The sequence below is a fragment of the Pygocentrus nattereri genome, chromosome 9 (assembly GCF_015220715.1).
Source record: "Pygocentrus nattereri isolate fPygNat1 chromosome 9, fPygNat1.pri, whole genome shotgun sequence".
NCBI lineage: Eukaryota > Metazoa > Chordata > Actinopteri > Characiformes > Serrasalmidae > Pygocentrus > Pygocentrus nattereri.
In genome coordinates, this window is record NC_051219.1 from 15,317,742 (window position 1) to 15,341,979 (window position 24,238).

The 24,238-nt window shown below is 40.1% G+C and overlaps 2 protein-coding genes across 3 annotated transcripts; one reads left to right on the forward strand and one right to left on the reverse strand.

The window, feature by feature from the left end:
* The first annotated feature begins 3,150 nt into the window (after positions 1-3,150).
* Positions 3,151-6,465, forward strand: LOC108433351 (tubulin alpha-1B chain). Its single transcript, XM_017707855.2, has 4 exons — positions 3,151-3,263; positions 4,733-4,955; positions 5,040-5,188; positions 5,283-6,465. Exons 1-4 carry the CDS (start codon positions 3,261-3,263, stop codon positions 6,261-6,263), a joined length of 1,356 nt encoding a protein of 451 aa, XP_017563344.2. The 5' UTR covers positions 3,151-3,260; the 3' UTR covers positions 6,264-6,465.
* Positions 6,466-6,830: 365 nt separating this feature from the next.
* On the reverse strand, positions 6,831-20,552 carry pmelb (premelanosome protein b). Of its 2 annotated transcripts, none has more exons than XM_017707959.1 (12): positions 20,457-20,552; positions 16,508-16,621; positions 15,676-15,822; positions 14,632-14,772; positions 13,553-13,714; positions 13,041-13,406; positions 11,929-12,153; positions 10,427-10,576; positions 10,179-10,278; positions 9,039-9,244; positions 7,470-7,560; positions 6,831-7,273 (listed from the first exon to the last, which is right to left on the reverse strand). In XM_017707959.1, the coding sequence occupies exons 1-12, from the start codon at positions 20,509-20,511 to the stop codon at positions 7,120-7,122; spliced, it is 1,911 nt and encodes a 636-aa protein (XP_017563448.1). In that variant the 5' UTR covers positions 20,512-20,552; the 3' UTR covers positions 6,831-7,119. The 2 variants fall into 2 exon arrangements, with proteins under 2 accessions (XP_017563448.1, XP_017563450.1); XM_017707961.1 differs by lacking the exon at positions 20,457-20,552 and adding an exon at positions 18,372-18,449.
* Between the last annotated feature and the right edge of the window lie 3,686 nt (positions 20,553-24,238).

Sequence of the window (24,238 nt, forward strand, 5' to 3'; positions counted from 1 at the left end):
TTGCTGAAACATAAAAAACATAACATATCAAAGGTGCCATAACTTTTGCACAGTCCAAATTTCATGTTTCCTTTTTCCCCAATATGTTAAATTCAGATCACTTATTTTCACTTAGAAATTCAACAAGGCATCACATTTGACCGGGGATGCCTATATGTTCACTAACAACTGTATCTATATTGTTCTAAGTAACAATAATGTTGCTAAGTAACAATAATGGTTCCTGTGGAACTAGTTTGTTGGCGGAAGACCACATTGTTATTGACAATAGCACATAATCTCCAGTGTTCTGTTGTTCCCATAAAACAGATGAAAAATTGATTGTTTGCAAAATAATGGCTGACAGGCCTCAAAGCCATCACTATGCATTACTTCCTTTACGGGACGAAGGAAAAACTCAGGAAAACATCTTTTGTCTGCAGTACTATTCTACAACAACTAGTCTGCAGTGAGAACAGCAGTGGCAGTAAATGAGTCTTAGAATTATTAGGCTGAGAGATGGTGAAAAGGTGATACTGAGCAACATGTAATTCAGCTGTTCGCTATTAAGATCATGGGCTGGTTTCTATTTCAGCACAGAAGCTTTGGAAAAGGTTTGGAATACACAAGGTGGAGGACCACAGTCGCAGCTCAAAACCATCGTAGCATCAGTGCAGAAGAAGACACACTTCAACAGGCAGCAAGAAATATTTTACCCAGTGTTACCCCAACATGAAACTCGGGGGGGGGGGCAACACAGGAGGACACGATACATGTGGAAGGTGGACAAAGTGACTCACAAAGCAGCCCTCCATAGACACAATTTAACAAACCAAATGCTACATATGAACCCAACAAGAACTCAAACACTATAATAACTATAAAAACGCCTTTTTTTCCATCTGGAGTGTGGCGCCTCCCAAGAGCCACTTGGGACCACATCACCTAAGCTCCCCTAAGCGGGGCCTCTATTAACAGGCTCTGAGGTAAATGGTTTATTTATGTTGCTGTATTCTCTAATACTCATTTCATCATGCCTAACATGAAATAGCTACAACGTTAGCTTTAGTATTTTGTCGCTATCCAAAAATCATCTCCATCTCCATGTATGAAAATTTCACAATGAAACAACCAATAGAATTGTCGGACTGTTGTAAACAGTAAATTTGGTGTTTTAACACAAGACTTCTTTAATACGTTCTCTCTGAATGATTGTATTTCTTGGTGTTCTCGACTAACCAATCTAATAGGTCTGCTTAACTGTAAGAAAGTCAACAAAGCCGAGTGTTTTAGCAGTGTGGGCTGATGAAATCAGAATGTGAAAGCCCAGAAGACCTGCCAAAATACCACAGATTCTTGTGTGGGGAAGACGAGTAGGAACCCAAAGCCACTCTTTGTGTTCTGGAAAGTGCTCACCCTGCAATTAGGTGTGCAGAGTCATGTGTGCTCAGTTTAGCAGACTGCACCACTGCATTTCCTTCACAAAAAGCATTGTGCGGATGGTGCGTTTTTTTTTTCCCTAGGAAATACTGGTTTGAAGCTCAGTGAATTGACCCTGAATGCATCTGAGCTACTTGACATGCTCACATGGAAGGATATGAAGTGAAGTGAGCCACACACTGACAAAGCAAAACCAGAGTCTAGCTGATCACGTGACAAGAAGGTGACATCATTTCAGCCAAATCTAGGACGGAGGGAGGTGCTATGGTGGGGATGGTGGTGGGGGAGGGTTCTGACTTTCTGGAACAGGAGCTGAGCTCAGCCTGATAGCACCTCCTACAGTGGAGGCATTCAGCCATTTCGCATTATAAATCACAGGCTGTACAGTAGCCTACAGTGTTGTTACAAACCACCAGCAGTCCCCAGCGTAACACTGCTACAGTCTTTTAACCCACGGTTTTCCACCGCAGACAGAGATAGAACTGCAGTTTAACAGGCAGCAATTCAGTTTTCAGGGGTAAGACATTGATTAGAACATTGTTCTAATAATTACAATTACCACGTTACCACGTTAATCTGACTCTGTCGCTGCTGTTTCGAAAGAAGTGTTTCATGTCGTATGTAAACATTGGAAAAGGCCCCACATCCCACATTTTTCTCATATTTTATTTTTCTTACATTTTATTTTTTTCCCTTTAATTCATTTCCAGTTTTTTTATAATGTTTGTGGTTTTATGTGAAGTCATAATTACTATTTTGATTTTTCTACTTTTCTTTATTTCTTGGAATTGCTGCTTTTGCTACTCTGCCCTTAAAAATGAGATATGTAAATAAGCTCTGTTCTGATTGGCTGCCCTATATTGTGTCTCACTGATAAAGCAGCCTGAAACACTCCATATAACTTCAGTTTGAGTAGGCAGAGCTAAACTGCTACAGGCTGACAGACATAAGTAGTTGTGTTGATCTTCATGAAAATAGTACATTCAAATTGGACTGTTTTTGTAGCTTCATTTCCATTTATGGGCCATATGAACTGGTAGTGAACAGTAGAATTTAAGTCTTGGAAATTAGCTGCAAAAATAGCCAGAAACGACACAAAAAAGCATATTCACATACACCCACCTATTCAGGCAACAGCAGTTTAGCTCCGCCCACTACACTGAAGTTATAAGAAGTGTTTCAACCCTGGCAGCTTTTTGAGTGATTCAGCCAATCAGAACAGAGCTCGCTCACATTTATTAGTGCTAAAGGCCCAGTAACAAAAGAGCTAGAGGTTGTAAAAAGTTTTATGATTGAAGATTTTTAGGCCCATAAACCTACAGAAATATCACAAGGGGACCTCAGAGGGAAAAAGTAAAGAAATGTATAGAATATGGACTCTTTCAATTTTAATATACGCTTATCAAATTGTTCCTACCATTAAAATGAACTGGGGAATGCCTTAAATTCTTACTAGTGACAAGTGAAAGCATAAAACATAGGCGTGTGTAAAATTATAGGCATGTTAAAAATAAATAAAAAATAGTCAGATTTCTATTTTATGAGTACTAATAACAGCTTTATGTTAGTAAAACCTCTGCAGTGCTTGTTCCACCAAACTTGTCCAAGAACACCTTGAACATCTGGAGCAGGTGTGTCAGCTTTGGCTCGGATCTGGACTCTCGCCAGCCTGACACCTCCTCGTCCGACCGCTCTGATTGGCTGACGCGGTATGCGACACTACGTCATGAAGGTTTATGCCCCGCCCCCTCCCGTGCTGCTCAGACAGCGCTGTTAAACTCAGTGTCAACATAAAAGACATTCTCTGCCTCCTTTGATTTCGCCTCATCTCCCTCGGAAAAATGGTGAGTAGTGTAGCTTTTCGGCTGTCAGTGACCAAACAGATGTGTTTCCTATTGCCCATTCCTTTCATTTCATTTCATTTGATTTCATCCTTCGGCTCGTCGGATTCAAACAGCTGTAGCGGCTGTATCTTTGAGGCTGGGCGTGCCTTTTTCACCAAGATGGAGGCTGAGGCTGAGGCTGACACAGACACAATGAAACAATGCAGCATATAGGTTTAGCCTGAAAAACACCCCGTTTTAAAGACGCTCTTGTAGCACATCACCAAATATCAGTTTGTGTTGTCCTTGTCTGCAAGGCTAACCGGCTTTTGCGTGTTGTCTGGTTAAATTCTCCATTTCATTCATTGTGTCCTTAAACTAGCTTTGGCTTCATACATACCCGTACTGCTGCTTGATGGAGAGCATAAACTGTTAACCTGTTCTTCCGCTGCCGTTATTAAGATTCTAAACATAACCATCTAATGATATCACAAAAAAACATATTGTCCAACACACACCACCCATTTCATCACAGTGCATGACTTGCCTGCTTTCTGATCAGTGACATAAAATTTTAAGGTTAGATCTTCCCTCAGTAGCTCACGGTTTCTGCTTAGCTATTGCAAAACAATTCATTATTAATCCTAAAGGACTCTTTTATCAAGATGGCTGATGGAGTGATGATAAGATGCTGGGTTATCACTGGGAAAGAGGAGAGAATGTTCTTGGAAACATTGTACCACAATCCTCCCATCCTCCATTCTCTGAAGGAGTAGACTGGGTGGGGGCTCCTGCAGCTGTCTGCTGGACCTTATGTCTGGCATGACTGACCAGTTCCTATTCCTGTTACATTTAACAGCTGCTCATGTCCTCAAGGGACATTGCTTTTCATTTGGTTGGTGTGGTCGCCCTCAGGAAACTGTATGCAGATTGCAGTGTCTTTGTTCTGTCATGCCGTCTTCATTCAAACTGTTAGGTGTACATTTGATTCAGTTATGAGGGAGGTTTGATTGGGATCTTTGAATCAAGTAAGCCTTCTGACTGCAATTTCAAGTAGACTGAATAAAATTCGAGTGAGGGCTGAAAATATATATGAACCATTTAGTTCCTGTACGATAGTGAGAAGCTTTAGAAAAGAGGAAGGATGATCCCTGCTGACTTGGTCACTTTGCCTGTCTGTGCTGGATTGTGCCACTTGGGTGGGGCTCATGGCACAGTATCTGCAGCGTTGCAGTGAAAGGAGAGCTTTCTGATGACTGCTAGCTCTGCTACATGGCCCTGCATTAGTCCAAGGCGGGCCTTGCATTATCAGTTATCCCTACCTTTTCGAATGTGTGTACATTATCTGCAATTTACCCTGATACATCTACAGCTTTTCTTTCTCTCCTTTCCTGTTTCCTTTATGACCCAGGCTAAGAAGACAATTGTTGTGCTATCACATGATGGTTAATGACTCCTAGTTAAAAATGCAACTTTCTTTCTCTTAATAGCGTGAGTGCATCTCCATCCACGTGGGTCAGGCTGGTGTCCAGATTGGCAATGCCTGCTGGGAGCTCTATTGTCTCGAGCACGGCATCCAGCCTGATGGGCAGATGCCCAGTGACAAGACCATTGGAGGAGGAGATGACTCTTTCAACACCTTCTTCAGTGAGACTGGAGCTGGAAAGCACGTCCCCAGGGCTGTGTTTGTGGACCTGGAGCCCACAGTCATAGGTAGGATTCAGGATAATTTTGTATATTAAAATAATAGTAGTTAGTTTGTTTTGGTCAATTGATGAACCACATCTGTTTCTCCAGATGAGGTCCGCACTGGAACTTACCGCCAGCTGTTCCACCCTGAACAGCTCATCACAGGAAAGGAGGACGCTGCCAACAACTATGCTCGTGGTCACTACACCATTGGCAAGGAAATTATTGATCTGGTGTTGGACAGGATCCGCAAACTGGTGGGTGTCTGTAATCATCGAACCGTGGTTGAGAAATGATAGAATAATTTATTAGTCTTTCTTGTACTAACAGACTTGATACTGTTCTTTGTAGGCTGACCAGTGCACAGGCCTCCAGGGTTTCCTGGTCTTCCACAGCTTTGGTGGTGGTACCGGTTCTGGTTTCACCTCCCTGCTGATGGAGCGCCTGTCTGTTGACTACGGCAAAAAGTCCAAGCTGGAGTTCTCCATCTACCCAGCTCCCCAGGTGTCCACTGCTGTGGTGGAGCCCTACAACTCCATCTTGACCACCCACACCACCCTTGAGCACTCTGACTGTGCCTTCATGGTAGACAATGAGGCTATCTATGACATTTGCCGTAGGAACCTCGACATTGAGCGTCCTACCTACACCAACCTGAACAGGCTCATTAGTCAGATTGTGTCCTCCATTACTGCCTCCCTCCGATTCGATGGTGCCCTCAATGTTGATCTTACTGAGTTCCAGACCAACTTGGTGCCCTACCCCCGTATCCATTTCCCACTAGCTACCTACGCCCCAGTGATCTCAGCAGAGAAGGCTTATCATGAGCAGCTCTCTGTGGCTGAAATCACCAATGCTTGCTTTGAACCAGCCAATCAGATGGTGAAATGTGATCCACGTCACGGCAAGTACATGGCCTGCTGTCTGCTGTACCGTGGTGATGTGGTGCCCAAAGACGTGAATGCTGCTATTGCCACCATCAAGACCAAGCGCACCATCCAGTTTGTGGACTGGTGTCCTACTGGTTTCAAGGTGGGCATCAACTACCAGCCCCCCACTGTGGTTCCAGGTGGAGACCTGGCCAAGGTGCAGAGGGCCGTGTGCATGCTGAGCAACACCACAGCTATTGCTGAGGCCTGGGCTCGTCTGGATCACAAGTTTGATCTGATGTACGCCAAGCGTGCCTTCGTGCACTGGTATGTTGGTGAGGGTATGGAGGAGGGAGAGTTCTCTGAGGCCAGAGAGGACATGGCTGCTCTGGAGAAGGATTATGAGGAGGTTGGAGTTGACTCCATCGAGGGTGAGGGAGAGGAAGAGGGAGAAGAGTATTAGATTAATTTATGTAAGGGACAAAATGGAAACAAATGGTAGACCAGTATTTACACACGATATTCCTGACGTATCAAGCGTAAAGTCTACTTCAAAATGTGAGAAGAATACTGTAAGTTGTTTTTGTGGCCAGTGTAATTGTCTGTGCATCTGCCAACTCCATTTTAAAAATGTGACTCAATAAAGAGATGTGATTGGCACTCTATTTGAATGTGTTTTATTAATATTTATAGTTTGGTTATTAATAGAAATACAATGCTTCCTTGCAGAAAGAGGACACTCTAATCCCAGCAATGTGTTAGATTTGAGATGGATCTATATTGAGAAACAGCAGACTAGTCACACACACAGCTGGGTTGGTATTAAGGCCATGCTAGGCTTCTCGGGGAGGTATTAACATGTTAAAGCTCCCAAACGGGAGCTTCTGCATAAACAGATAAGGCTGTGGAAATGTACTGTATGTTTGAGCAGTGTGCACCCTCTACTGGCCATCTGTTTAATTGCATTAGTACAGTAATCTTTCTTGGTGGAGGAGTGGTCAACTGCACTTAACAGAATAGACTACAGCTGTAGCTTTTGTAATATTTTATTATACAGGTTAAAATGCCATATATCTGCTCAGTTGTGCCTCCTATCCACCCATAAAACTAGTGCAGTTTCAGTACTGGTACAAATTAAACGCATAAAAAAGAATGCAAATACTTCTGAAAATACCCAGTTGGAATGTAGAAAACAGTTTGGGTCAAATTTTGGTATAAAAAGCAAGTTAAAAAAAAACATCTACAGAAGATTTTCTCTTGGCTGCACTTTCCTACAAAATTTGAATGACTGTTTTATTGAATATGCTGTTGAATCTTGTTTACACCACCCTGCGTAGAAGGACTGAACGCTTCTGTCCAGGCACTTGCTGGTTCACCAGGCTCCAGAGGAACGAAGGCACAGAACTCCATCCTGCATTTCCAGACTGGCCTGCAACAAGAACTTCAGAAAGGGGCTGGTAGCCTTTCAGACGCCTGAGGGAGAAGAAAAATATCTATAATAAAGGAACATGTGCATTTACGTTTACCTGCAGTCATGCAGTCAAAGGTTTACAGACTGTCTTGGAACTACCAAGTCTTAGCACTGACCAAAGATAGAGATCAAAATTGGGACTTTTAGATCCTAACCAATGCAAGGACAAATAACGGTTAGTGGAAATTCCAGACGTACTTGTAGGCAAAGGCCACAGTCCCTACTGCTGATGCGACAGCCAGGATGCCCAACACCATGGCAATAGTGCCCATGCTGGGAAACCTTGAACCTGCCAACAGAAGGAGAAATATAAGATGATAGCTGAGCACTGCTTCACTTTCTTTCAGTAAATCCATCTTTGTGTCTCGCCCCCTTTTACAACACGAAAAATCAGTCAGACATGTTGGTGTCTTTCCTCCTTTAGTTTTATACTGGAGCTACAAATCTAATGTAGCCAACAAGAAATGGAAAAATAACCCTGCTTATTGTTACAATGTGCAAACTGCATACCTAAATCACCACACATTTGTGTCAAAATGTGGTGAGTAATTTCAAATTCTGATGCTGTATGACATACTGTTATTTTAAAAGTGAACAAAAGTACAACTAAGAGCTAAAACAGCAGAAAAAACCCCAGCAAAACCAACATGATGTTTTTTGGATGCTGGTATACTTGTCAACCAGCATGACCATGATGGGGTGTCTAGCTAAACCAGAGCCAGACCAGGACAAGACCTGCATAAACCAGCACAGACCAGTTTAGATCAGCATGAAATACATGCTAGTCTGTGCTGTCTTTTTCAGCAGAGAACAGCCATATTGAAGCCTAAATTTTGCTTGTACTTTTGCCCATTTTGTAGATACCATTATGCCAAGCGAGACTGTTTGAAATGAGATAAAAACTCATCTTAACTAGATACATTTTGAGGCAAGTGTGATGCTAATTGGTGTGAAATAGCCTTTCATTACTTGTTATCTACATTAGCTTCATAAATCCAGTGCAAAATGGGTCATTCATGATGTTTCCAGGGCCTTATTTTTCCAGGCTTCTAAGAGTAAATAATCATTTTATCCATTGATTAATAGCTTAATGTTTCAAAACATTTGCTTTTCGATTTGATCAATTTGAGCTGGACTTTATGTAGCAAACTACTCCTTAACTCTGCTAGGGCGCTAGTAAGCTAAGTGCTACAAAACTAGCAACAAGGAAGTTAAAGTGTGCTGCTCTCAAACTTCTTAAGGATGTTTAGCTATCTAACTGGCTAACTAAGGCTAGCCTAGTCTAGGGAAAGGATTTTTCAATTGATTTCAGTTGAAAAACCAGCTGTTCATTATCCCTTGTATGACTTAAAGGAACCCATGAGCCTAAATGGAACCTTGGCAACCCTTTCACAGGTTTCCTTGATGTATCATATTGAGGTATGGTGTATCATATAAAGAGCTAAGGGAACATGCGGTCAAGCTATTCCTTTGAAGACTAGATATATCAATAGTTACCCTGCTAAAAAAAAACAGCATAGATCTGTGTGTCTGTTCAACAGCAAAACCAGTATATGTTGTGTTTTGAATGCTGGTTTTCTGGTCAGTGGCAATGGAAGCTGCATGACCATGCTGGATGACCAACTAAACCAGTACCAGAATAGCATAAACCATAATGGAATTCTTGCTGGTCTGTGCTGCTTTTTTTTCCAGCAAGATATTCATCAAATTGATGAACATCATTAGACGTTCTGCTTCCACACTGAAGTTTCAGACATTGTATCTCACCTATCATCACATTTACTCTGGTACTAGTGACGGCCAGGCTGACATCATTAGTCATGGACACGTTGATGCAGAAGACTCCAGAGTCGTTGAAGAAGTGGCGGAGAACCATCTGACACTCTGGGGAAGGGCTCACAGCATTGCAGACAGTTTTGACTGGTGAGAGACAGTCTGCGTCGGACACCACTGTGCACACCTCTGTAGGCAAACTGACAGGAGGCAAAAACAGTGTCACTGAAGAACAAGCTCAGCCGTTTGTGATGTGTGTTGAAACAGAACAGTGGTTTCCAACATTGGACCTGCAACTCCCCTGCCCAGCACATTTTAGGGGTTTTGCCTGCTTCAACATGCAGGCGTGTGCCAAAGTTTGAGCACCCATGGTCAAATGACAAGTGAAAATAAGTTACACATCTTCTACAGAGAACACACTTCTGCTCATCTGAACACACAATTATGGTTCATTTTCTGAATAATAAAATGCGCCATGTGCAAAAGCTGTGGCTCATTTTAGATATTTTATGTTTTATTTTTTCCAGTATGTTGCAGATGAACAGAAATTATACACTAAAATTGACAGAAAATGACATTTTTTTATGTGTTCTCTGTAGAGCATATATTTACCTCTTTTCTCTTACACAATCAACAAAATATTTTTGATTTCTTTTCCTTTTTTAGGATTTTTTCCAATGTTATCTCCAATTTAAGTCATATTCAATTTCAACCACTAGTTAGAGCAGCCCACAATCACATCATACCACCAGCGCTAGGAGGGCGAAGGCTAGCACCACAGTCATTGGACAGTCATTGGACAGCTGGACACGCTTGGAGGAGAGCACTAAACACCAGTTCTTTTATGTAAGCTGACAAATGCCTGTCTAGCATCGTGCTGATGGAAGGACATGGATGGCTGTAGCATCACTGGGGATCGAACTCATGACTTGAGAGCCCCACGTTTTCAAACGTGACCAGTGGTGTTCAAACTTTTGCCTATGACTGTATGAATCTGTAATTTTTAAATGCATCATTATTAAATGGAAATTTAAATGTAACTTGACAGTAACGTTCTTCTATTATCCTCCACAGACTTGTGAACACCTGGCTGGGAAACCCAGATGTAGAAGAAAGAGCTTCACCACTATGTACCTTCCCTGGCAGGTCACAGTGAAGTCCACAGCATTCTGCTCCAATTCAGCCGTCAGAAACGTGCTAGTGGCCTGCACGATCTCCACACTCTCAATACCATCTGCGAAAAACACATCAAAATCTCAATGACATTTACTTTATACATAAAATAAACAGTGTCACAATAGAAACGGGTAAACACACAAATTATATAATATAGTGATCATTTGAACAGTGCGAATCCAATTCACTGATTCCAGCAAACTCACCAATCACTTCAATGCCAGTGGAGAAGGAGCCATAGCGATAAATAACACAGTCCAGTTCTACATCTGATGCCTCACGTTTCTCGATCACAACAGCAGCTTGGACCCCTAGAGTCTCTCTGACCACCACAGCATCTGGATCGATCACTGACCCTGTGGAATTCAACAAAGCAGTTCTCACTCACTGTCTTCTCATGTCTCTCACACGGCAACAAACACACAAGGATGTATGTTTTTAACCCCAGATAGCCTTCACTAACCCATCACAGCATAGAATCATGTACATCGTGCACACGTTGGGATGAGTTTATTATACTACTCCTATTGCTGTGTGGGTCATTTAACTTAGGCCTACTGAGTCTACATGGTGGGGATGGTGGATCAATAATGAAGTATTGATATTTACAATCCTGATGTTTCTTTTTTGAGGACTGATTCTTACATAATTGTTTTTTTTTTTTTTGAGTGTTTAAGCGCTAAATTGAAAATTGATCTGTATTTAAAGCCAAATACGTCTTTAATGCTAAAAAACTACTGTGGCAAATAAATGTATCCATCCAAGGTGACCACTGTAGCATAGCTCACTAATGCACTTCATTTAAAATAAGATAAGATAAGATAAAATAATCCTTTATTAGTCCCACACCGGGGAAATTCACAGTATTACAGCAGCAGCAGAGTAACAGGAGTAAGGCACTCAGTAGTAGAAACAGGAAACAGTGTAAACATTATCAACATTATAAATAATAATAAAATCAGCTAAATTTGAAAGACTTATATGTTAATTGACCTCATTTACATTAATGACTACTTAATTCTGTGCAGGTTACTCAGTATGGTGTCATAATTGGTATTGGTATCACACTAAAAACATGTACTTGAAAAATAGTAATGATGCATCCCTACACTTAAAAAAGACGGTTCTAAAAGTGTTCTTTGGTAAAGAAAACGGTTCTATGTAGAATTATGAACACTCAAAGAATCCTTTGCATCATTAAATGATTCTTCAGATCGATGGAGTACGTGCAGTAGATTGTTCTGTATAGAACCTTTTTGAAAAGGGTCCTATATAGCACCAAAAAGGGTTCTTCTATTGTTATGATGTCAAGTCAAAATGTCAAACCATATAGACCCCTATCCAACACACGTCCCGTCAATCTGAAGAACCATGTCACCATGCAAACAACCGTTTAAGCATGTGTTCTTTGAGTGTTCATGGTTCCATAACCCTTTGTCTTTAGTAAAGAACCCTTAAAGAACCATATTTTTAAGTGTGTAGTTGCAATGTAGAGTTTTGAAATAATTTGAAATAAATTAATAAAGACAACAAACAGTTGTTACAGCGGTGAGTGAGACGAAAGAATGAGGTTTATCGAAGCTCAAGCTGTCATGGTGTGTGGTGATTGTGGGCGCTTGGCTACATCTATTAAACCTACATTTAAACCTACATTCTGCTGCCTATATAGGCAACACAGGGTGTGAAGTCATGACTAAGAGTCACTAACCAGACACTTCTATAGCATCATCCACTGCAGAGGCAGGGCTGGTTGAAGCAGATGCATCAGGAACAGCAGCTTCGTCTGTCTGAGATGAGATGGTAGCGCTCTCCTCAGCTGACCCTGCTGGGTCGACGCCTCCATTTGTGGGTGCAGGAGGAGTTGTTTTAATGCCAGATACAGATGCAGGATTGAACTGCCCCATGACATCTGCAGCCTCCTTACCTGGACTGTCTGTTTGAAACGTGAAAGTGGTATTAAACAACGCCATGCCTTTATAAAGCTGTGGTCAAGGCTTAATTATCTCATTCCCACGCCTTACTAAGTCGTGGCCACAAGTTAATCATCTTGTATCCATGACTTACTAAGTTTTGGCCATGCATTAGGATCTCATTCCCATGTCTTGCTAAGTCATGACCATGAGTTAGTTATCTTGTTTCCAAACCTTACTAAGTTGTGGGCACGCATTAGGATCTCATTCCCAAGCCTTACTAAGTTGTGGCCAGGTCTTAATTAGCTGGTTCCCACATGTTACAACATCATGGCCATGCATTACGATCTCATTATCACCACTGAATTATCTCATTTTCATACCTTACTAAGTTGTTACCACCTATTATTTTTATTTATGTGGGATGTCACCAGCAGGGCTCTGCAGAAATGAGGAGGATAAACTGTGGCAACTTCATACTTAAACACTCACTCAGCAATAATTTTACTACATGTACATTAAAACTGATCACACTGTATTCAGTACCTCTGCACATGCCAAATACAGTGTAATCACTAAATACATGTTCAGTTGTACTCCTGGATTATAACCTCCTGTCGATTATTTTATAATGAATAGTTTCTAAAGGGCCCATCCATATCCTACATTTCTGATTATGTACCAAAATTTGCTGACCATCTAGCCCATAGAAATAAAGCAGATGTTTGGGTTACTGTACCTTTAAAACTGATATAGATCATCCAAAAAACTCAAACTGCAGTCTTACAGTAAAAACAATCATTTATAAAAGTAATTAAAACATTGAGATAGTAATAAGTTAAAAATATACAAAGTCATTATTAGACCTATTATTATTATATTATTATTATTACATGTGTCCTACACTTACCTGTTGAGCTGAGCTGAGCAGGCTGGGAGTGCTCTTTCCAAAGAAAGGTCTTTTCAGTGGGGCTGCCGTCAGTAGGCATGTTTGGAGGAGTGGAGCAGGACGGATCCGGAATGGCTGCTTGTACAACGACGTGGGGTTTGAAGGAGCCAGTGGCGGTGTACGTGTGAGTGACCGTCAGCTCTCTGGAGATGACCGTGCCACTGCCGTCCCCAAAGTCCCAGTTAAATGTGATGTCTGAATCTCCCAAGTACTCACTGGGGTCATGGAGGGCAACGCCGAAAGCAACGGCTCTGTTCCGGATGAACTTCTGATCACCTTCATCTTTATCGTTCACTTGTGAAAGAGTGACGGCAAAGGGGATCTGATCTGTAGAAGTAGAGGAATAAATGCATATCTGGATTATTTAAAGGAACAGTTTAGAGAGAAATGAAAAGTAGACAGCGAGATGCTTGGAGGTTCAGATGTAAAAAGTGGACCTCACTCCTGTCTGGAGGTCATAGCTTTGTGCTCACCAGTAATGCAGAACTGAGTAGAGGCGTATCCGATGGGGATGAATTTGTCCTTCTTTCTGTAGTGATAGATAACCACATCCATTACGAAGGAGCCGAGAGGAATGTTGTCTGTGCCGATGGTCAGAGAGGAGGAAGGTCCATCAGACACTTGCCAGTATTTTCCTACAAAGCAAATCAGAAGCAGTTAGATAAGGTCATAGTTTTATATATATGCAATTTTGAACAGACAGTCAGCAGAAAAATCGAATTCCAGCAATTACTTTGTTTGGATCATGCCTCCAACATATGGTGGTAGTATGAGGGAAGACTGATTGAGGGCAAGAACACTGAGAACTTGGGTTGGAGTTCTGGGCAGCTTCTGCCTGTAGCTACAAGTCCTCTTTGGCTGTGTCCAAAACCACATACTATGTCAAAAAATAGTACTCCACCATTAGAAAGTGTATACTATAGTGTAGCATAATGAATGCAGTTTTTGTGTTTCGGTAGTGACATAAAAATGTAGGACAGCATTTTTTAAAATTCACCTCATGATAAATCTAAATCTTTTAGCTTTACTTTAAAACAAAAAAAACTATTACAATTTGTTGGTTAGAGTTTTCGACAGACACCTCCTAATAGAAAGTACCTTTTAATGATGGTTTTATATATTGCTGCTGTCGGAACAAAACCATGTATGTCCGTTCTGGATGCTTTTCAGGCTTTGACATAATTTAAACAAACTGCTGCCCTTTACATTGTGTGTTAATTTGATGATGAAAGGACCAAAAGAAATGACCCAAAATGACCCCAAAAAATCCTGGTTCCATTGATGTACATTAAAAATAACATATGTTTTTTGCTTCTCCTGTAAAGTTAGTATTTTGGTTTGAGGTTTTGTTACGACATCAGCGATATATTTAGCTTATTACTATCTCAATTAATGCACAGGGTTTAAATAGATCACAATTGTACATATCTAAGGTCTCAGTACTTGCCTCAAACTATGTGGAGCTGTTAAGTGATTGACTACATGTGGGGTTAAAAGGGGAAACTGGAACTGTGATTTTCTGTTAAGTCATGTGAAGAACCACTGAACTCACCACATGTCTTCCATACAAACACGTAAGGTGGTTTCTTGTCTCCGTGCTTGCCGAGTGGAGAACCATCAGGGAAGACAGCATCCCTGTCATCCAAGGAATTCTCCTGAGGGTATACCAGCTTACCCTTGTGGCGCTGAGTGCCTAGAAAGATAAGTTTTGAATGAGACTGACTGATTTTATTGTGCATGCTTTATTTTTATTTTTCTTCCTTTTGTTGCAGTCAGGGCCGTTTCTTAGTTGCTTAGGGTCCCCAAGCCACTAGGGGGGCCCACAGACATGCACTCACAATATCTCAGCGTCTCAGGTCAACAATCCATCACAGGGCAAACACACAGACATACAGTGACAAACCTAAGGGCACTTTAGTATCTCCAGTTGGCCTGACTGAAAGAGGAGACCTATGCAGATACAAGGAGAACACGCAAACTCCAAACAGTAAGGATCCTCGTCGCCCGGCCGGGGAATCAAACCCCTGCTGTGATGCGACAGCGCTACCCACTGCTTAAAGCATGCATTCAACTTTTTTGCATTTTGTTTTCGCCTGTAAAATCATATGATTAGGTGGGCTGGGCCCTCCAAGGAGGATGTAGCTTAGGGCCACTAAATGTTAGGAAACATACAAGCCCTATTTCTGCTCATATTCTTATGCCTATTGATGTTTCACTGCACTCTTTTATATTTTGTGAATCTGCTTTTTTAAGGACACACATTGGAAGAAAAAAAAATGAAACGTGACCTGTGCAAAAGTTATGGTACATTTTCTATTTTGTTTTTTTTTTTCCAGTTAAACTCAACAAATAAATAGAACTTGTCCAATAAAATTAGCAGACAAATGTCGTATTTAAAGTGTGCTCTCTGTAGAGGGTGTGTTGACTTATTTTCAATTAATGGAACATGTGATTTGACTGAGAATGTTAAAACTTTTGTATACGACTGCAGATACGTCAGGTCAGTTGAGCGCTAAATCATGAGTTCAGAGGTTGCTGGATGGTAGAATGAGAACCGTGTAACACTATTCGTATGGTATTGCTTTGCTAGACCTACCATTGACAATACAGTTTTTGGCCCAAACGACCTGTCCATCAGGCTGCACTGTCTGGCTGGATGGGAAGAGAATGTCGATATTGAACGTGACTCTAGCACCAGTCAGAGTCGGCGCATCATTACGGACATCAAACTTCACGTCTCCACCTGCGGCCACAAATAAAAGTCACCTTACAAGCAAATTACAAAGCACACCAGTCATGCAAAGGCACAGTCAGTGTCCTGAGATACCTTCCAAAATAATATGTGTGGTCAATGTAAGGTTAACAAATAACACTAACATTGTAACAGTACATTGGAATCAAATCAGATTCTACTCAATGTAAGTTTTTTGTATGTTTTTTTCTCCCAAATTTGTTCATGTTCAATTCCACCCGCCAGCTAAGACTCACCACCACACAATGCTACCAAGCTACCAAGGGTGAAAGCTAGCACAAGCTTTCTTGAGTCACTGGGGCACTGGCACATCTTTTCAAACAACACACTTAACTGCCAAGGCTAACTGCCAGTTATGTTACGACAGCTAACAAACACCCATGTTGGCCAGCATTGTGCTGAGTGAAATGGGAGATGGAAGATCATCCTGCCCACCCAGAGACAACCAGGTCACAGGTGGCTGTGGCACCTCCTGGGATTGAACTTCTGACAATAGGGCAGCCGTTTTGAAGGAGTTTTATATGTGTTTATGTGTTTTACGATGGCTTTATTGTATTAGCACATGACAAAAATCCAAGACAAACTGCTGTTGGGCAATAGGACTAATCTAATCTAATCGGATACAGCTGCTATAAAATGTAAGGATGAATCTAAAAATCTTTAATGATGACAGTACCCGTCCAGCTGTTTCTGTATCGTGGGTCCCCTTCTTTCCAAACCGGATACATCTTTGCGTTCCATGACTGGTACCGTATGAATCTGGGTTTGGGCTCACTTTTCTGGACTTGTCCTTAAATGAGAAGATGCAGTAACCCAAAAAGGTTAAAAGTTGGAAAGCTGAAAAATACATTCTTATTAGAGAACACATACAGCACTGTGTAAAAGTCAGAGACCACCCTTCATGTATTAAATTTCCAGTCAAACAGCCAGTCAGTATTTAGTGCATCCATTCTTTGTCTTCATGACAGCTTCCATTCCTTTCAGGAGATTTGCTTTCAGTTTTTCCAAGAAATCGGCAGGGGTTTTTCTTACATCGTCAAAGTTCAGTCTTAGAAGTTGGCTGCACTTTTTGCTTCACACCATCCAAGTAATCCCACACACATTCAGTGATGGGGAGGTGTGGACTTTGGTTGGTCAGACCAATTGGTTTTATCAGTAACTAATTCAAGATACAGTAGCTGCACATTCTTTCAGACTCCTTGTTGAGTTGTCTTCTCACAGTGGAAGGATGGAGAGAAACACCTGTAGATTTTTTCAGATTTGAAGCAGGAATGAAGCTTGATTTTCTCTTCTCTCTCAAAGATGAAAGCTTTAAGTACTGCTTATTTGGTGGGGACAGTTTTGGTGGTCTTCCATGTCTTGCAGCGTTGTTGGGAGTCCCACTTTTGAAATCCAATTGTAGAAACTTTCCTAAAACATCAATAACTGACTGTTTTGACTGGAAATCAAATAAATAAATTGTGAACATTTGAGTTTTATATTTCTTTTGAGTCAGGTAATCTTAAAAAGTGAACATGCTCAGGATCTCTAGAAGCCAGTGAATCTGACACACTTCCTCAACTGTGACCTTCTTAGCCCCCTTTTCTGAATAGGTTCTCAGGGGCATGAAAGTGTGCCTGGCGGGGTACCTGGCACACTCCTTGCTCTGAGCTAATCTGAAGTAGTCCCTAAAACCTCCATCCTGAATGGCCCAAATTTCCAAACATCCTCAATCCAATGCATGTGATTAGTCACATGTGACCATATGTTGGCCTGTACTGTAGGAGTGCACAGCGACGGAGGTGAAAAGTCTTCCAAATCCTGACTACAATTGCAGTATTATAGAACTCTGGCAGACGTCCAGCGGAACCGCAAAAGTTGTAAGACTTAAACAAGGCACTGACGATTGTTCAGCTGCCCCTTTTTTTGGCCTATTGTGGCTTTAAAGCAGCAAGACCCAAATGCTGCACCACTGAGAAGACTTAATTGGTTTAATGCAAAATCCTAATGTGGGATTTTAACCAATTAATTCAGACAGTTTAGTGAGCAGCCCGTGATTTAATCCGAAACAGCTTCAGATCAATTAATCCTAAAATCACTTTAGCTCTTGCTTGAGTGGGCCGTTGTTCAGAAAGGATAAGGGAGCATAGGGGACATCAGTTCTTGTGTTAGCAAAGCATTTAGGGTCAGGTTTATCCTATTTTAAGTAAATGAGTTTGTTGCAAACAGTGTTCATCCCATAAAAAAAAAAAAGGTTTATTACATACAAAGGCTTACTATTCAGTAACTGCAGGGACTCCATTACAAACTGGTTGAACTCTTCTCAGGTTATAGAAGTGTATAAGAAGACTTAGCTTTTTTGCTTTTTAAGGGGTCAAAGGGCCAGTAACATTAAACAATTTTAACAATAAAAGAGTCTGACGTGACATTTTCAGTTTCAAATCGTACCGTTCACTCCCCAGCCTGTACAGTCCATATATGGAAATGACACTCCAAAAACAGCCCGTTTTGAGTTAATTGTTTTTGTGATGTCACAAGAACCAGCTCATTTACGCTTATACCTCTGCTCAGCCTACAACAGCTCAGCTCTGCCCATTCACACCCGAAGTTATAAGAAGTGTTTCAGCCTAGACTGCTTTCTAAATGAGACACAACACATGGTATCCAATCAGAGCAGATCTCATTTACATATATCCGTCTTAAAGGCACAGCAACAAAAATTGTTGTATTCTAAGAGAAAAAGAGAGGTTAGAATGGTCATGAAAATGGTCATGAGTGTACACAAAACCACATAAACATCACATATAGACATTATATGTCCGTGTCCATACATGGAAAATGTGCAGCTAGAACAATTCACTTTGAATTTATTGTGTTTGTATTGTCATGCCTAATCAGCCTACAGCAATTTGGCCCCATCCATTCTCATTGGTCTTAGTGTTTCAACTGAGATTGTTTCTGGAATGAGACACAAAACAAGGCCAATCAGAACAGAAATCATTTACATATGCCTCTTAAAGGCACAGCAACAGACATAGGCTGTTTAATTCTAAGGGAAAAGAGAGGTTGGAAAATGGTCACATACAAATGAATTATGATATGAAATATGTTTTGGTGCAGGTTTAAAGTAGGTTTAAACATAAATTTCATGTTGAGGTTTATATATTATTGCTTTTTGGAGCAAAACCTCGTCTCTTCATTTCATTCTTCATTTTTTATCTAATTTGAAAACACCAGCTGCCACTGTGTCAATATTTCATGACCAATGGACCAATAACCAATAAATATGTTCCAAAATGATTTAAAATAAACACAGAAAGGTAAGAATGTTTTTTCACCCTCCTGTAAAAGTTAGGAGATTCTGTTCCGACAGTGACAATATGCTAGCTTTTTATTAAATGGTATGTACAGAAATGTGTGGCATAATTAAAGCGCTTGTGATTGGAGGCCCAGGACTGCTTTGATTCTTATGCTTGGCCATGAGGTGTCACTATAGTAGCAGCTCATGTACAGCCTGTCTGCACAGCCGCGCTGAAAACGTCAAGGCTGCATTCCAGTACAAAGAACTATGAGCTCTTATTGACGAGCTCTATTTCCTTCCTCTCTGCAAATATGACACAAGCTGCTAAACCCCCTATTAAAATATAATATACCCTATCCAAAAGTATAATATATATAATAATAATAATATAATATATAATAAGTCAAATATATTTATACACACACACACACATACACACACATATATATATAATGTAATAACCTATTCACCTAAATGTTTTTGGTAATTTTTTTCAATATTTCAAGGATTCTATGAACAAAAAAATCCAAAATGGTAAATAAAACACTGTTATTGTATACTTTTCATTCGTTTTTGTGAAGTTATCTGCTTCAGACCGGAACAGCACTTTTGAAATATGATGGTAAATTTTATTGTTACATTTTTACTGTACTTTTTTAAGGTCCATTTACAACATTAGTTTAGGTCAAAAAAAATTCACAAGTGATTTTTTTCCATGGCCATTTCCATCCTCTCTGTATTCCTTACAATAAAAAAGTTGTTTTTACCATGTCTTTTTACAGTGATTTTCCATGATATGGGCCCTTTAATTCTCAAAGCTATACATCTTTCTTAGTCATTTAAAAACTTTGTACTGGTTGTTCATTATTCTGAAATGTTTCCTCATTTACAGCCAGTGCTCTAATAATAATTTGAAATCTGTGAAGTTGTACAGAAAGACCATATTACACTCATTTTATACATGTACATGCAAATCGCTTTACTTATAATGATTAATAAACCCCACTTTAGATGTAATAGTCATTATAATAGACTTCATTAATTTTCAGTTGCGCTTGCTAGTACTGGCAGATTCATAGCCTCTACATCACAAGCACTAATGAGAAAAATACTGTATCAGTTTAAAATGTCAAGCCTGTGACCTGCAGTGTTGATTTTACCAAGTAGATGTTGTAAGATTTATTAAAAGGAATAACAAATAGGGCCCAATCAGCAAGCATCCTGCATTGCACCCTACTTGACTTCCAGCAGAATACAAAGTATCTACTATGACGAGATTAAGCACAATGAATATGCAAAACTGTGTATATAATATGTGAGTGTGAATGTAAATATGAATACTTACTTGCCAAGGCTGCTGAAAAAAGGACCAGAATAAAAATTCTTGAAAACAGCTTCATTTTGTTTCTTCACTCTCCAGTATGTTCAGTATCCAAATCCACCCAAAAGGCCAGATGGATTTCTATTTTATATGTGAAATTAGCCCAACGCTGACATCACAGTCTGAATATAAGACTGAATATAAGCCACTCCCAAAGTGCACCAACTTACACACACACACACACACACACACACACACACACACACACACACACACACACACACACACACAGCGTTTCTCAACATTTGGGAGCTATCATACACTCCTAGTGAAAAAGGTTCTGCAGAGCACAAAAAAATACATTTACAGTAACAATATTTTATATATTACACAAATAATATGTATGTATTAATAAAGTATTAATAATAATGCAAAATATGAGCACTTAGTCCAATTTTCTAAGTAGGTTAATCCATCTTTTGCAAGGAACACATTTTATTATAAAATTGTTCTGCACAATTTCTGCTCATGTAAGTTTCACATATTGGGAAAAAACACAACATACAAAGGTGCCAAAACTTTTGCACAGGCCACAGCTTATGTATATTTTGTCCTAAAATCTCAAACTCAGCAAAACAGGTCAAAACAAGCTCAAAACAAAGTGACCGCTGTGCCCTGATTGGTGCTCTTGCTTTGCACTTCTTTCATTTTGATATGTTACCTTTTCATACACACATAAGCCAAAATGAATGACAGATTTCTCATAACGTAGTGGAGTAAAAAGTAAGATGTTTGACGCTGAAATGTAGTGGAGTGAAAGTAAAAAGTTGCCCAAAATGGAAAAACTTCAGCAAAGTACAGATACACAAAAAAATACTTAAGTACAGTAACGAATTACTTTTACTTAGTTACTGTCCACCACTGTTAGTCTGACGGTTGCGTTGTGAATTCTTGAGTGGCGCACTCATTTTCCTACTGTCGAACCGGCACTAACAGGGATGCATAAGGTCTTTTGCTTTAATAAAAATTGGCCTCTTTCACTAGTCATTGTTAAGAAGACGTTTCTTCTTTAATCCTAGTAACGCAGTTTTCACAAAGATTCTGACATTCACCAATGTTTTCTTATTTTTGGGGGGGTTTAAGAACACAAAGAACCTGCTGTAGACCTTTTTAGGACCTTTCTCAAGAACAAATTTAAAAATAAACTTAAGATATCACCGAATGAGGCCCCCTGTCCCTGAGAACTTTAGGAGGCTCTACCTTTACCATAACTGCTACTTCAATTCTTCTAAACCAAAGGCACTGTCTTTTAGAATAATACCAGGCATAATTTGCACAAGAACATTGTTTTTCCAGCATTAATATCTAGAACTTGTTATATTTTAACTTGTATAGGTTTTGAATACAGTGTCTAAACACTCCCCCCCAGTCGATGTAGTTCTTTTAAAAACACGTCTTTGTTTATTCTGATGTATATGTACCTTTTCTTTCATATGTATAAGCACGAAGTCAAAAGACATCATGTGTGCAGGCTTGAAGTGGATATATGTACTCTGAGTATATTAAATAACAAAAACTAAAGTGTCTAAATACTTCTTTCCTCTTACTGTACACCAGGCACAATCACTGCTTACACAAACAATACGCGCATCAAAGCGCACAATAATATCATTTTCAGAATATTATCCTTTTCATAGCAAAGAATTTATTATCTGACGCACCCAGATTGCTTAGTCCCGGCTTTTGGTGCTTATAGCTCACCTTAGGAAGTCACACCGAGATTAAAGAAAATGAACGGAGAACGAGCTTGCAGAGTGCATACATGTGATATGTAATGGTATGTTTGAAGTCTTTGTTTCGAAGTGGGTCAGTGACGTTTAAGCAGCTTAAATGGCCATTTCTATATTTCTATACATATCCTGCAGATACAGAAGTGTTAGTATTTTGAGTGTCATCGAGTTTGTGTTGTATGTGACAGTGGAAGCTCAGTGTGGTGTATATAGAGCGACCGTAGGATTTATTGATTCTGGGGCCCTAAAAAAGACAGAAATGGGGGCCCTAGATATTATAGATATAGCTCATATTTCTCATTTAACCCATTATTACATACTAAAGCTTACTATTCAGTAACTAGTGCAAACTGGCTGAGCTGTCCTTATGGTATAGAAGTGTGTAACAAATCTTGGGGCCTGCTGGCGGGTCCTGGCCATTTAAGGGGTTAACCAGACATTTTTTACTAGCAATTCTTGATTGTTTTAAGAAATAATAAGGCATGGAAAATGATCTGATAATGTAGTGAGATGATGTGGTACAGATCATCTCGAAAGTAATGAGTAGTAAGATTACTTTTTTCTAGGGAGTAATAAGTAATTGCATTACATTTTGGGAGAAGTAATTAGTAACTTATAATGGATTGCTTTTGGTGAGTGATTATGTGGAGCCATCTCTACTATCTTTAACACTAGCATTATGTATGCTCTGCTCTACATCATCAGAGACTTTTATTTTGTCAGCTATTCAGAGGACCCAGCCTCACTCAGCTCTCAGCCCCCTCTCTTTAACTGCCTTCTGTCTTTAAAGGATTTTCTCTGTTCTAGAGAAAAGTAATTCACAGTGGTGGTGATAGGAACCAGACGTCCACCTCAAAAAGCTCAAAACGTTCTTACTTGAAATGGTTATAAACAAGCTGCCTGATGCCAGAAGCCTTGTTTTACAGTAGCTTTGAGAAGATTTTGTTTATGAAACATGTAAAAATCTATTCATGGTGGAGGGATACTTGCGGGGTGTTGTAAGGCAACATAGTCCCCAAAGAAAACTTATTTTTTCCAGATTTCCAGCTACATATAAAAGACACCTGAAGGTTCGTTGGTGGTTTTGGATGGTAAGCAAAATGGGTATATTTGTGTAGTACACATTGTGACCTCCTATCAGCTTCCTATCAGCACCACTGTAAAGAAATGTGAGTCTCTACGATTAACCACACAACATATTTGTATAAAGAAATGTCAGTGGGACAGTAATGGTACCTCGCTTGTGGAATCACCCAACAGTCCAACCACAAGGCCTTCACCTTGACTTAGTGCCACCAGACAAATCAACGGACTGTCTGAATGAAAAGCTTCAGACGTGACATCAGAAACGGAAGCTCCCGTCTGAACCGGATTAGTGAAAACCAGACACCATTTGAATGAATTTGCAATTACAAGGAACTATTTGAATGTCATGGTCATTTTACATGCAGTGTAATATGCTTTAGCCACATTTTTCCAACTGTAAAAAGTGAATCTCTCACCTCCAACTTGACTCTGTAGTTTATTAGCTTCATCTCATTAATCCTTGACGACGTAGCCCAAGAATTTCTACGTTTTCAACAATAATCCCTTTAATTTTGGGATATTCCGGATGAGAGAAAGCGTCAAGGAGCGCTAGCTGAGAGATTTTAATGGCTTAATCCTGATTTGGATAGCAGTCAGCATTACTGTTTCAATAAAACAACAAGTCACACATTGAGGCTAAGACAAATATGCCAGGAATGGAAGGTTAATCAGGATTACACGGGCGCTTGTGACTTTTTGTGCACCCAGATTCGGATTTGCTGTCATTATAAAAGCACGCTTTTGGGATTGGGGTTTTAACACTTCATGCTTTTTCACGCATTCTTTAACCGTCAGCAGTGGGTCACTGTCTATTCAAATGTAATTATAAAATAATGAACTGCAGTTTACATTGTGTATCGACTTCAAAACATGCTCTGCAGTGACATCTGCAAATTTTGATACACAATTACTGTTTATTCACAGAATTCA

What these genes read in the sequence shown, in the direction of transcription:
- LOC108433351 (XM_017707855.2), top strand. An exon ending in CCTGGAGCCCACAGTCATAG is followed by an intron (nt 4,956 to 5,039) that starts GTAGGATTCAGG and finishes CTGTTTCTCCAG; the next exon opens with ATGAGGTCCGCACTGGAACT. An exon ending in TGGACAGGATCCGCAAACTG is followed by an intron (nt 5,189 to 5,282) that starts GTGGGTGTCTGT and finishes TGTTCTTTGTAG; the next exon opens with GCTGACCAGTGCACAGGCCT.
- pmelb (XM_017707959.1), bottom strand. Translation starts at nt 20,511, where the DNA reads ATGAAGCTGTTTTCAAGAATTTTTATTCTGGTCCTTTTTTCAGCAGCC. An exon ending in ATACAGAAACAGCTGGACGG is followed by an intron (nt 15,823 to 16,507) that starts GTACTGTCATCA and finishes TTGTGGCCGCAG; the next exon opens with GTGGAGACGTGAAGTTTGAT. An exon ending in ACTGTGGCCTTTGCCTACAA is followed by an intron (nt 7,274 to 7,469) that starts GTACGTCTGGAA and finishes CTTCTCCCTCAG; the next exon opens with GCGTCTGAAAGGCTACCAGC.